Consider the following 13,835-nt stretch of genomic DNA (forward strand, 5'->3'; position numbering starts at 1 on the left):
GTAATTTACAGGATGAAAGGGGTCGCATTCCACTGGGGGCTTCAACAGTCCTAAAATATGATGGGGTGGTTCTATATACACCCCCCCTATTGCTCAGGACACCCCCCAAAAATTAAAAAAAAATTAAATACTCTCTACACCCCCCCATTTGCTAAGGACACCCCTAAAAAATTAAAAATTTCTAAATTACCCCCCACCCTCCCCACCCCCTCACCTAAATTGCTCTCTACACCCCCCAAACGGGAAGCCCTGTCTCGACTCAGTACGTTAAATCAAGTCCTTTGCTCTTGTTAAACTCTTTGGAACCCAGTTTCCAAAAGAAACCCGAGAGTCTTCAAATTCCGTTGATCATCATTTGATGTAGTCCTTGAAATTCATTAATCAGAATTGGCCCCTTCGGCGCTGGGTTGGTGTTGCGGATTCGGAACATAATGAGCTTAACAGACCATACCCGATGATTTGATTTTGTATCAACGAGCGCAGAGGTGGAACGGGGTAAAAAAGACCAGAAGACAAACACCAACATCGCCCTCAGTGCTTTTCTTTTCCTAATTTTCTTGATTTCATATGCATAGATACATTTTCTTGGTAAAATAGAGGCGCAAAATAATAATCAAAAAATAATTTAAAAAAAAGAGACTGAGGGGCCGTTTGGATGACCGAAACTGGGCATCCGCTTCACTTCAGCCGAAGAGGAGCACGTTTTGAGTATTTGGCTGGCCCAAAATGGAGTTGAAGCGAGATCCCGCATGAGCTCAGAGTTGCTTCGCCCCAAAGGGACAGTGAGATCCACAGTCCGCAGGTAGTCTCTTGTAGGTAGTCAACCAGGAACAGTGAAGCGCCATGCAACAGGTCGGCCTAACTTCCTGTATGGGCCAAACAACGGACCAAACATTGATCTCTAGGCATGCGGCATGTTTTCCACATGATAAATGAGCTTTAGAAGATTGAGAACTGAAGAGGATTTGATAGATATTGCTCCAGAGGATTGTTTACAAGACAGCCTGCTTGCATGAATTGCAAGAATCATGCGATGAGTTCATTTTAAATCTCCAAGATTGTCATAAAAATAATAACTATTGATTTTACTAGCGGTCAATGGTGGTCATTTTGATCTCCATTGCTATAGAACTTCAGGGACTTGTCTGGTTGCTTCACCAATGGTTAAATGTAAGAATGAGTAATCTTATGATGTATGTTCCAAACAATTTAAATTAAGGAATCATTGATCTACACACCTTAAAATACATTGAAAAAAATTCAGCTACCTTGATGCCTCTGAACTATGAAGCAGATTAAAACTATGTCCTGCTATCGAAAACTTAGTTCCAATGTAAAGCAAGGTAAAAATCATTGAAAAAAAAATCCCGACTTGAGCTCCTAAACAGCATGAACATAGTGTATATCAAGAGAAACTGCAGATTTTAGATTTTTTTAGATGGCCACAATGCGTCACCAAAAGATATTTAAATCATGCCTTAAGAGTCGAGTGATGCTACAATTCATTTGAGGTACCTATAAAATCCTCAATCTCAAAAGGTCATCTAATCAAAGATTTTGAAATATTAATAGTTACCTTTTAAAATTAGATTGTGGTGAACCTATTTGTACAGAAGGTTGTAAGCTGGTAGATCTTGAATTCGATGGATGTCTTCCAAAGAGAGTTCCCTCTCTAGTTGGATCTTTGTTGCTTCCAAAACCTCCTAAATGAAGCATCACCAAAAAGTGCGCAGATAAGTAAATGACAGTAAAAGCACAGGTGCATAAAAGAATCAGAGTCAGATATTGGATGAGAGGGAGAATACTTTAAACTGCATGTAGGAAGCACGCATAGCAAGCCACTGAGCATCCACCATCTCAAATGCTATACAATATAAAACATCAAATGCTTCTTCATCTTCTACAATCATCACAAAGATGAATTAAGTTATCAAAGCATGTGAGAAAGAGATATTTTTTTATAACTTTGTTTCTGGAAAAAAATTTGGAAACTTGTGAATCACCTGATAGAATTTTTATGAAGTTGATTCCTGGCAGAGATTTGGGTCTTTCTGTGGAAGAGGAAGATTTCAATATCTGAACTAATTCAACAACATATAGCACAGAAGCAATTCAACATATAAAAGATGAATATAAACAACACCAAGAATGAGAGAAACCTTTTTTTTTATATGTTCCTTATATTTGATGTGGCAGTCCAATGGTCAGCTAAATTAGAGCAAGAGCATTTAAATTGCAAAATAATTTGCACACAACTCTTCCTCCAGCAAGTGTGACATGGTACTACCCAAGGGGTTCAAGTCTCGGAAGGACACTAGGATTGGGTACTATCCAAAATGTTGGGATAGAACCGTCCCCGGTGCGGACACCAGTGCCAGACCACTCACCACTCAGATATACAGTTGCCGCAGGAGGATGGTTCAGCCAGTTTCATTGTAGTTTGAGTGATTTTATTTTATTTGATAGCCTTTGAGCTTATTAGGATATTTTGTTATTTGATAGCCTTTGGGCTTATTTTGGTATCTTGTTATTTTTGAGGGTCTTTGTGAGATTAGTTTCTTTTTAGGGGATCTTTGCATTTTCTGGATCTTATAAATATGTTGGACCATATATCGTATGGGGTATGCTATGAATAAAATTTCTGGTTCTCTTTCTTTAGCCTTAGTGTGAAACCCTGAGCTAGGGCTAGGCGTGAAGCCTAGTTCTCCTTCCTTCCTCCCTCCTCTCTCCTCTCTTTCTCCTTTTCCTTCCCTACTGTCCGGCATCAGCATTGGTATCAGAGCGAGATTGTTCCGTCTTGTCGTTTCCCTCATAAGCCTGAAGCCTTAGATCTATCTCGTTGTTTCTCTTTCCACTTATTCTTGGCCCATCCTGAGGTACGTGAACACCTTTATCTTCTCGCCCTTTACGACCGTCTGCACGATCTGATTGTGCGTGCCTTGTCGTACCGTGGCAGTGTGTTCTCCCCTGTGAGCCCCACCCCGAAGGAGAGCAGTCCAAGGAGGCATAGATCACCTGCACGGTTCTCTCCACGAAGGAGTCATGGTAGTCCAATCCCCAAGCACCCAATCCTCTTTTGTGGACACCCAAGCCCTTGTTCCTTTGGATAAACAGGGGCTGAATAGAGTAGCGCCCTTGTTCTCCCTCCACAGTGAACAAGAATCCCTCTGATCTCGACTGCCCACTCCAAGCTTCAAGGCTCCGTGAGCCCCAAGTTGTTCGCCCCCCAAAAAGTTCATCATCTTCTTCTTCTTCAAAAAAAAAAAAATCTGTTCATCTTCTTCACTATTCTTCTTCCTTCGCGACTGCCTCCGCCCTTGCCGCCTCCCCTTCGTTGCTGCCTCTGCCGTTGCTGCCGCCCGAGCCCCACCACTCCCTTCACCCCCCCAACCCCTTCGAGGGTTTGGCGTCGGGTTTCCACCACCAAGCACCCCGCCCGGCTCAGTGTTCCGCCGCTTTTCTTCTTCTTCCCCTCTCTATTCCGAGATCAGAGGGTTTCAAACCCTACTTCACCGCCCCCCCCCCCCCCGGTTGACTCCTCCCCCAAAATCCCACTTTTCATCAGGCGCTCGGGCCCGACCGCATCTCACCAAACCCCCCTCATACCATCATGAGCCCGCCTCTTCCCTTTTTAGTCAGGCCCATCACCCCCCCCTCATCAGGCCTTCGCAAACAGCCTTTGGCCCTGCCGGCCCAATCCACCATCAGGCCACAACCACCTCACCTCGGCCCAGTCCGCCAACCCCCCCTCCCCCCTTCTTAGCAGGCCCACACAACCTTCCCCTCTTGCCAGGCCCATCGCCCCTCCTTCCACTTCCCATCAGGCCCACAGCCTAAAGGCCCCCTCTCTTCTACGCAAACGGGCTACTTTCATCAGGCCCACCACATCTTTTTCAGAGCTGCCGAGTTCAGGTCCACCGAGCTGCTATGATCAAGTCTTATTGAGCCAATTGAAGAGCCCGCTTGCTATGACCGCACTTCTAGTTGTCGCCCCAGCACAAATCATATATCTTCTCTTATTAGAAAATCTATTTGTTCGTCTAAATTCAGCATCGATGAACTCTTGTATGCTCTATTGACTTATCTTATTTTGAATTCAACACATACACCCCAAACAACCTGGAAAAAAAACTCTGTAGTGGCTTGCACCTATTACGTGATCCCTTGCTTAATTTCATTTGCTACGAATTAGCTTTTTGTTTATATGGAGCATATACATTGAGCTCTAGGCATCATTTTTATGTATTAGGTCTGCCCACTGCCTTAGCATTGTAGGGCCACGCACAACTTTGCACACTCATTATATGCGCTTTCGTAGTGATCGTGTCGTCTCCTAGTTCGACCCAGCTCGCCATGGATTCCAACATTGAAGCCTTGCTAAGGGTTGTCCAAGACTTGATCACAGTGTCCACCCAGGTCAATGCCCAATTAGACTCAGTTGAGGCTTTCCTTCAGAGGATTATGAGATCTAAAGAAGGTAGTGTCTCCCATTTGGAAGGCCCAGAGGTCGAGGATGAAACCCTAGACCATCTAGGATCTGTTTGATAGGGCCACCTTGACACTAATCCTTTCCCAAGCCACCCTCCAACCTATCCTCGTCACAGAGGACCAGGACCATTCCCTAATGTCGATAGGGATTATCGACACAGTGTCGAACCCAGAGAGCCTCGTGACCATGATGAAGATGTGATGAAAGGCATTCGGGTTGAAGCCCCTACCTTTGATGGTCGCCTTGATCTAAAAGTTTTTTCAGATGGTTGCATGAAATGGACCACTTTTTTGAGTGGTATAATTTGTTTGAAGAAAAGAAAATTCGGTTTGCCAGAATGAAGTACATCAAATAGCTCTTGGCTAGGAGATGTCAACCTGCCATAACTAACTGGATAGAAATGAAAAAAAAACTTAAGAACAAATACTTACCCCTTAGCTACCAAGATAATCCCTTGACCAATGGAACAACTTGAGACAAGGCACCCGATCAGCTACTGACTACATTGCCCAATTTGATGAATACATGATGCAATGTAATGTGATTGAGATAAGAGGATGGTCCTAAGTCGGTTCCGTAGAGGTCTCAATGATGAACTCAGGAAGAAACTTATCCTCCGAAAGATGTCCACTTTAGACCAGGCTTATACATTCGTGTAGAAGTATGAGCAGGTCTCCAAGTCCATGTTTGTGAGGCGCTCTGACGACGGAGCACTTCCACTAATCCTCATTCTTTGGGGCCCAAAACTTCCGTGGGGTCCTCTACCCCTAAAACCCCTTCTACCGCCCATGTCCCAAGCCAAGACATCAAAGGCAAGGAAGTCTTTGGTGAGCCTCGCAAACCACATTTCAGAATTTAGTACTACAAATGTCAAGGTTTTGGTCACGTTGCCTCCCAATATGCTAACAAATCTCTCGTTATTGATCAGCAAGAGCAGAAAGGTGATACAGATGACTTGGAGGAGCAAGTCTATGAACCAAACATCGATGACATTCAGGACATTAATGAGGAGTACATAGTTTATGTTTTTTGTTGTTTCTGTATTTTTCATCCAAAGCCATGTTTAGGCTTGAATTTTCAGTCGAGTCATGTACTAGGACTGCCAAGCAAAAAGAGTCCACCTAAATATGATAGAAAGCCTAACCCAACCACAAACCACTACACTTAATTGCTTGAGCCTTGGCCTTTCTTCAATGCGCACGGCCATCACTCATCTTTAGGAACGGAGGAGGATGGGTGAAAGTCTTGGAGATAGAATTGTGCATGCTGAATGTATGGAAGAAGGGGAGAAGTTAGAAAAGAGAACAAAAAAAAATTTAAAAAAAGTTATGGTTCACGTGTACAGTAACCCAACCCGAGTTACTGTTCACGAAACAGTAATAGACGGTTGGACGGAAGATAAGGATGAGTGGGGAAAAGATAAGGGCTATTGGGAAGTTGTTGGATAAGAACAAGTGAAAAAGTTATAGGGACCATTTTCGAGAATTTTAGAAAGATTGTTCAGCTATTTTGGCGCCTATAAAAAGAAGGGACAACATCCATTAAAAAGAAGAAAAAAACCTAGAAATGTGAGTGCCACCGTGGGCGAAGCCCTGAGAAATCCTTTTTTCTTCTACTTTCATCCTGTTTCTTGACCTATTTTTTCTTGGAGCCACTTTTTTGACCCCGTCATCCTTCGTTTCGATACTTTGGTGGAGCGCGGCCTGAAGATTCTTATTGGATTGGAGAGACCAAACTCGCAGAGGTAATTATCTGACTAGTTCTATCACCATCTTTTATCCAACTCTCGTTTCTTCATCCATCAATCATTATCTCTACCCATCATCATTACCAGCATTGCCATCTATTACATTCTTGGAACCCGAATTTACTGGCAATTTTTTTTTTCTGCTGTAGTTATTTTGAGTTTGCTGCACTTGTTACGTTTCATTGATTAAGCTTCATTAATAAGCTATTTATTATGTTTTGTTGTGTTCACATATATCTATGATGATTTTTTGGGATGATGAGCATTTGCTGAAGTGTCTAATCAATCACATCTTAATTAATTATTATGAAATCAGTCTACACCTGTAGCAGTCGATTATAAGTTGCACTACCTAGGGTGCATCCACACTACACTTATATCATTTGCACCTCCAGAGAGAGTCTGACCAGTCCACCATGAGTGTAGTCAGATGTGCCCTCGCACAACCCAAAGAAATTGATGACTGGAGAAGAAACTCGATTTTTTATACTTATATTAAGTGTGGAGAGAAAGATTGTAAAGTCATCATCGATAGCGGGAGTTGCATTAATGCAATATCCTCCAGCATCGTCTTCCGCTTAGGTTTGACTCTTGTTCCCCAACTACAACCCTATAAGGTCTCTTGGATAGACACATCTTCTATCACATCAAAAAAAGATGTCTTGTGCCCATTCATATCCTTTCTTATAAAGACACCATATGGTGTGATGTAATCCCAATGGGTGTGGGACACCTAATTTTAGGGAGACCTTGGTTGTTCGACCTTGATATCACCATCTATGGTCGATCCAACTCTTGTTTTTTCGTGTTCGAGGGCAAAACGATTAAACTCAATCCTTTGCGGCCCAGGCACCTGACAAGAACAAGAAAAGAGAAGTGTCAAAGAGCAAGGATCTCTACATCCCATGTCCCGCTGAATTTAAGCTGAAAGTGTTCAACGAATCTTTGGTGTTTGCTCTACTTGTCAAAGAAGTTCACCCCCATAATTCAATCGATAGGTCCATAGGCATGAGTCCATTTTTGATAGTGCAGATTACATAGCTAGGAAACCTCTAAATTTTTTACCCATGCCACTCCATGTTAGAATTTCTGAGTCTGAACATGCATTTGCACAACGCATTCATGAGTTGCATCCGAAAATCCACAAGCACATTCATGCAAGTAATGCTTACTATAAACTGCAAGCTAATTTCCACAGGCATGATAAGGAGTTTCAAACTGGAGATTATGTAATGATCCGTATTTGGCCTGTATAGTTTTCTCCTGAATCCGTTAAGAAATTGCAGGCTCATAGTGCTGGGCCATTTAGAGTGTTGCACAGGATTAGTACTAACGCCTATGTCATTGATCTCCCATCTGATTTTGGTATTAGCCCAACTTTTAGTGTTGAAGATTTGGTTGCTTACAAGGGCCCACCAACAATCCTCGATGACCCTTTTGCTGAGCCCTCTTCTGAGCCCGATGATTTCCCTATTCTTGCTCCCATACCAGCTTCGACTCTTTTACCCCTCCAACGAGCACAAAAAGAGCACATTGATGCTATTTTAGACGATCAGACAATTTTTACCAGTGATTGAGGCATCCAACGCTTCTTGGTTCATTGGCGAGGACGATCAGAGTCCGACTCCACTTGGATCACGCAAGACGGGCTTCAGCAGATTGACTCGGACCTGTTGGAGTACTACTAAAGCTATACCGAGCCACGTTCATCGAGGTCGACTTCTTTCCATCCAAAAAAAGCTGGTGCAGACACTAGTGCCAGATCGCCCATCACTCGGGTCTACAGCTGCCGTAGGAAGATGGTTCAACCAATTTTATTATGGTTGGAATAATTTTATTTTATTTGATAATCTTTGGACTTATTAGGATATTTTGTTATTTGATAGCCTTTGGGCTTATTTTGGTATTTTGTTATTTTTGAGGATCTTTGTGAGATTAGTTTCTTTTTAGAGGGTCTTTGCATTTTTTGAGTTTTATAAATATGTTGGACCATACATCGTATGGAGTATGCTACGAATAAAATTTATGGTGTTGGGAATTGTGTCCTAAATCCAATCAATTGTTGATTGAAAAATGTATTTGAATCAATTATAAATAACATGGTATTTATTCATCACCAGAACATCTTCACAAACTCCGATGTGATGAAGTCCTTAGGATTGCTTTGTGTAATGAAATATGATTTTGTCACACAGGTCCTTAAATGTTCATGACCGTATGATATACTATTAATAGGATGATAGTATTATCGGGCGTAGGTCATTGTGTATCACATTTGTTGGTTGTCTTCCAAACAAAGAGTATAGAGATACTAGTATGATATACAGGTGAATGGTAGTGTACGTTCACTGAACGTGACCAATTGACGGACTCTCTTGTCAAGAGTTGTTCCGAGTGGATATGGGTATATGTATCCTTTAGACCTGAGATTGCAACCGGTGGCTTGCAAGCAACTCACTGTACTTTGGTGCCGAACTACCTGGATTTCTAATCCAGCGACGGAAGATTTCTGGATCCAGTCAAGTACTTGTGGTAGTCAGTTGCAGATCAAGATGGGATTGACCTCCCTTAGAAATAAGGGTGAATGCCTTGTGTCTTCAATTAAGTAGTACCCTGGCCAGGAAAAGTCAAATCACTATCACTTGACTTATTGAATTGAAACATATTTTCGGATGGATTGTTTCAGGGTAGACAGACTCTGAACCCACCCTGGGCATTTTCTGGTCAAGAGGATGAATTATGCGGTAACCATAGTTCATAGGTTCTAGAATGTTGCTTTGCATCTATTCGGCCTATCCGGTCGTCGGATCCCATTGCTAGATGGTTACTTTGATTAGTGCAGGAAGTGTTCTTGTACTACCGGCTTAGGTTCGAATCTGTGAGGTCACACGCTTAGAAGTTTTTGGATTGATCAAATGGCTGATTGACGATTGAGAATCGTCTAGAGGTAAAATAGTCAATGTGATTGACTGATTGCCCTAAGCAATTGTTGCTTGGAGAAGTTAATTGGTGATTGGATCACTGATTAGACTCAATTTGATTGAGTAATAGAGATTGGGCTTGACCAAATTCAAATATGATTTGAAATTGGTAAAACCGTAATTGACACCAAAATTGGTTTGGTGAAAATGTCTAATTTGCTCCAACCAAATCAGATTTAGCTTGAGTCAAATTGGATTGAAATCAATTATGATCCTAGTATGACTAGGACTTCCTTCCCTTTGTGGGACCCACATACTGTATGTGGGACCCACATCTTGCCTAGGTGGGACCCACATACTGTATGTGGAACCCACGTCCTGCATTTATGGGATCCACATCCCGGCCACCTCACCCCTTTGCATGCGTGACACGTGGCGGAGCAGGACACCTCTTTTGCTTGTGTGTGACATGTGGCGGGTCTGGACACCTCACACTCCTCCTGATGTCATCCATGACCTCATTTGCCTCATGAGGTCATCCATGACATCGCCCTCCAGGCCACCTCACCCCTTTGCATGCGTGACACGTGGCGGAGCAAAACACCTTTTTTTCTTGCATGTGTGATATGTGGCGGACCTGGACACCTCACACTCCTGATGTCATCCATGACCTCATCTGCCTCATGAGGTCATCCATGACATTGCCCTCCAGGCCACCTCACCCCTTTGTATGCGTGACACGTGGCGGAGCAAGACATCTTTTCCTTGCATGTGTGATATGTGTCCTAGTAGGACACCTCACCCTCTTCTTGGCCTGTAAATTGGCCACCCTTCTTCCTTCTTCTTTAGACATCAAGAGCACCAGAGAAGGAGAGTGAGAGGAGAGAAGCTCTAAAGGTGAAAGCCCAAGGAGTTCTTGTGCTATGAAGGTCCATCTTCTTCCTTCTTCTCCCTTTCAGCCAACCTTCTGCCTCCCTGCAAGCTAGCACTCCCCGAAAAGTTGATCATTCCGGAGCTTCGCGTGGACGAGTCATTGAGGCCGGACGCTTGTGCGGCTGCGAAGCATCCTTGAAGGAACCTCCTTCTAAAGGTAAGAGATCTGATCTCTTTTACGGTTGAGATATGATCTCAATCTTCAAATCACAAGAAGTTGTGATTTATACATATTTATTTGAATCACACAATCCTCGGGATCTGAGGGCTTTGTGATATTTGGTGTCAAAGCAAAGGATTAGTGGAGACTATCCGATTTTCGGAAACTCTCACGCGTGATCGTGTGACGAAGCATAGCTCTCCACCCGGGGGCTTATGTGATGAGTGCTTTGATAGGCACGCGCGGGTGTCACCCTATGTATTGGGACTGAGCCCGTGCCACATGTGATGTGCAGTTGAAGATTGTCTTCGACTGGTACCAGAGTCAAAATATTTAAAATATCAAGCATGTTTTGGGTTAAAATGTTTAACTCGTTCTTTCCGCATAAAATTTCTGAAATTCATGCTTAGCCCTCTGCACACACACCATCATCTGGTTCCCTTTCTTTAGCCTTGGTGTGAAACCATGAGCTAGGGCTAGGCATGAAGCCTAGTTCTCCTTCCCTCCTCCCTCCTCCCTCCTCTCTTTCTCCTTTCCCTTCCCTGCTGTCTGGCATCAGTCCCGCTATTGTCATAGCATCCTAATCGGCACGTCTTGGACATTCACTATTCCAAGTGTCGGAATAGAGCAGAACAGTGGCACATCCTACCATGGAAAAAATAGAACCACCACAAACCACGAAATTTAAAACCTTGGTACTACCAATTAAGTTTGCTGCAGTGGACTCCAGTGATCTGTGGCACAGAAATTAGTTTTTTAGGAATTATAGAGTACTGACATTCCTGGAGACTTGGACATGACAAGACATGGCTAGCTTTCAGAAAATGGAGTGTCCTACCATGGTATTAAACAGCTAACCTTGTGGTGTAGCAAGCTTACAACTTAAGGAGAGGTGATAGAAAGTATGCCATGAGGCTTCCGCCTCTGGGAATTGTACCAGATTTTATTTATTTATCTATTTATTTTTTTTGAAAATGGGACATACGAATAACCATTCTGCTTTGAGAGTGAGACGCACTCTTTTAGAATATTTAATTTAGCTTTAAAAGCTTTAGCTAAAGAGTGGATGGCAATTTTCTTGTAATCTGTTGGACAATGGAATGTTTATTCACTCTAGTTTCAACATGATATTTTTGAAAGGTGGGATCATTATATTGTGCGGGATCAACCTCATGGTAATCTAAACAGTAAACACCATCATTTCTAATGGCAAACTACATGCTTATCTGCTGACCTGACTGCAATTCCAGCATCTGAATCAACATGAATGAAACATTAACACCGGCAACAGCAAAGGGGTATTCCCATGTGGCTCGCATTCCATCTTGCTTGAATAGTAACCTTTGAAAAGAAGCCTTTATGTTGAAAATACAATAAATATCAGCAAACATCGATAACATGGCATTTTCTCACTTTGAATTAAATGTTTCTTTATGGGGAAGTGTCTTACTTCCACCATTAACACTCATAAAACAGAGTTAGGTTTTTTTTTTTTTTTTAGATTAAGAAAAGATTTATGAGAGGCCTAGTGAAAGCAGTTTTGCATACCGGATAGGTCCTGGCATAAAATAATAGATTCTCAAGTGAAACAAATCCACAGCCCCTGAAGAGAGAAGCTGAACTTAGTGACCCTTCACAGATTCATAATGGGACGAGTATGACTAGTCTCACTTTAAAAATGAAGAGCAATACTACACAAGTCAAAAGTAAGCATATAGCATATAGTCCAGATTTAATTGCAAGAACATGAAACAGAAATTAAAAGTACTATCACTAACTTATACTCTGAAGCTCAGAAAAGTAGTAGTTTAGATAGATAATAGTATTAGTTTTTTCATAGCTATATAGATGAGAATCATGAAACTAGCATATAACTTGAATCCCAGAGAAACAAATTACAGCTTTCCAAGTAGCGATTATGTCAATCAAGAGGGAACCATGAATCTAGTATACAACTTCCAGTGCTAGAGATACAAGTTCATGACTCTTTTCTTTTTTGAGAACTAGGATTAGATGAAGCCCAGCCAAAAGCGGGTGAAGGTCACTGGCACAAACAACCAAAGATGTTACCAACTGTACTTGTTCAAGCACCTCACCAGTTCATGACTTATAAATCAGGGTTTCTAGAGAGGAGTGAAAATTGCTGTAAGCATTTGCTTTGCATGAGAAAGATAAGGAGAGAGAGAGAGAGAAAGAGGTTACCATTGTCTTTTTTTTTAATAAAAAAAATGGCTGTTATTCAATCTATGTTGGCAGAAAATTATACCACAGTGGCTAAAAGGCTAGCTACTTGTGTTGGGTCATTCCCAAGGTGAGATGCCCTGATCCATTCCATGCCTTAAGAGGCTAGTGAGTATGAGAAGTTGCATAGAAGACTTGGTAGATATGGAGAAATAGTCCACCAAAAGACATACAGAGAGCATAAAGCAAAAGAAATGAAAGGAGAAAAAAGGGAAAGAAGAAAACAAAAGAATGAAAAGAAAGAAGGGCTGTCCATTAAGCTGCCCCAATTTTCTTTTTATCTGGCTCTGCACTTTTGTCCTGTAATATTAGCCACAGCCATTTCATCTCAATAGACGTCCGATGTCTATATAATCGGAGTTATTTGCATTTTTGAAACGACTTACCGCTTTAATATTAGACCACTTTGATAAGAAATAAAAGAGTTGCCTCCCAGCACCACTACTCCCCACAGAGAGCACTAGTTTCCCATGGCAGTTGGGAATGGGTGCAGTACATGGGGTGACAGGCGGGTCCCATGTAGCATCCCCACCAATCACTGCATGGCAGTGGCTGAAGTGGGAAATGGAGTGGTGTGGCGAAGCAATTTTCAAAATAAAATTATTTCCTTCTTCCTCTCCCAATCACCCTTTATGAATGATGGACACTTTATCCTGTATAATCCTTTCTGCAAATTTTTATTGTTTTCAGATCTTAACACGCTTGACTGTCATTTATCAAAAACATGTTGGATTCTGATATGAATCTATGTACATTATTCTCACTTGCAATCAGCCCTATATCATCCATCTGAGTTATTTACTCTTTTCAATTCATTTATTGCCTCAGTATATGTTCCTCATGATTGCAGCTCATCAAGCCAATCTTGAAAGCTTCTGAAGCATTCTTTTAGTGACTAAAGAATTACCAAAATCCTACATTTATCCCAGCTTGGTTGCACCTCATCTGAGTTATTATTCTTAATTATGTCCATGGCATGAATCAATCTTAAGTAGAATCTCAGAAGAGCACCAAATAATTATTTGTGTTGCACAATCTAGCATAAATGTTGAGAACTGTGTTATGATAGACATTACTGAGGAGAATTTAATTTTGGGGTTCTAATTTTCGAGCTTTTTTGTGAAGTGACAACATTTTATAATGATGTCTTTACGACTATGCAATGATGAAAAAAACACACAGAAACTAACAAAAATGAGGTGCTCGGTGTGTAGACTATGCATGCTAAGATTGACAGTCATTGAATTGGCATGTTTGTGAAGCCCACCCAATTATTCAAACTACTAAGCACGACCAAGTCACACATAGTTATGCTATATCAGATTCTTGACAAATTCCAAGTGA

At 41.9% G+C, this 13,835-nt stretch overlaps 1 protein-coding gene across 5 annotated transcripts in view; it reads right to left on the reverse strand.

Moving 5' to 3' along the window:
* Window positions 1–503: 503 nt before the first annotated feature.
* The window catches only part of LOC103708382 (ELMO domain-containing protein A), a 71,819-nt gene continuing 58,487 nt past the window's right edge, over window positions 504–13,835 (reverse strand). For 2 of the 5 annotated variants that reach the window (XM_039119453.1, XM_039119456.1), the window contains exons 5-10: window positions 11,799–11,853; window positions 11,485–11,605; window positions 2,004–2,051; window positions 1,806–1,900; window positions 1,577–1,703; window positions 504–1,004 (exon numbers count right to left, since the gene is read on the reverse strand). In XM_039119453.1, coding sequence (XP_038975381.1) covers window positions 1,602–1,703; window positions 1,806–1,900; window positions 2,004–2,051; window positions 11,485–11,605; window positions 11,799–11,853 — 421 coding nt within the window. In that variant the 3' untranslated portion in view covers window positions 504–1,004; window positions 1,577–1,601. The remainder of the gene's footprint in view (window positions 1,005–1,576; window positions 1,704–1,805; window positions 1,901–2,003; window positions 2,052–11,484; window positions 11,606–11,798; window positions 11,854–13,835) is intronic. The other 3 variants (XM_039119457.1, XM_039119455.1, XM_039119454.1) reach the window with 3 other exon arrangements.

Source organism: Phoenix dactylifera, unplaced genomic scaffold (assembly GCF_009389715.1).
Source record: "Phoenix dactylifera cultivar Barhee BC4 unplaced genomic scaffold, palm_55x_up_171113_PBpolish2nd_filt_p 000554F, whole genome shotgun sequence".
In the NCBI taxonomy this organism is placed as follows: Eukaryota; Viridiplantae; Streptophyta; class Magnoliopsida; order Arecales; family Arecaceae; genus Phoenix; species Phoenix dactylifera.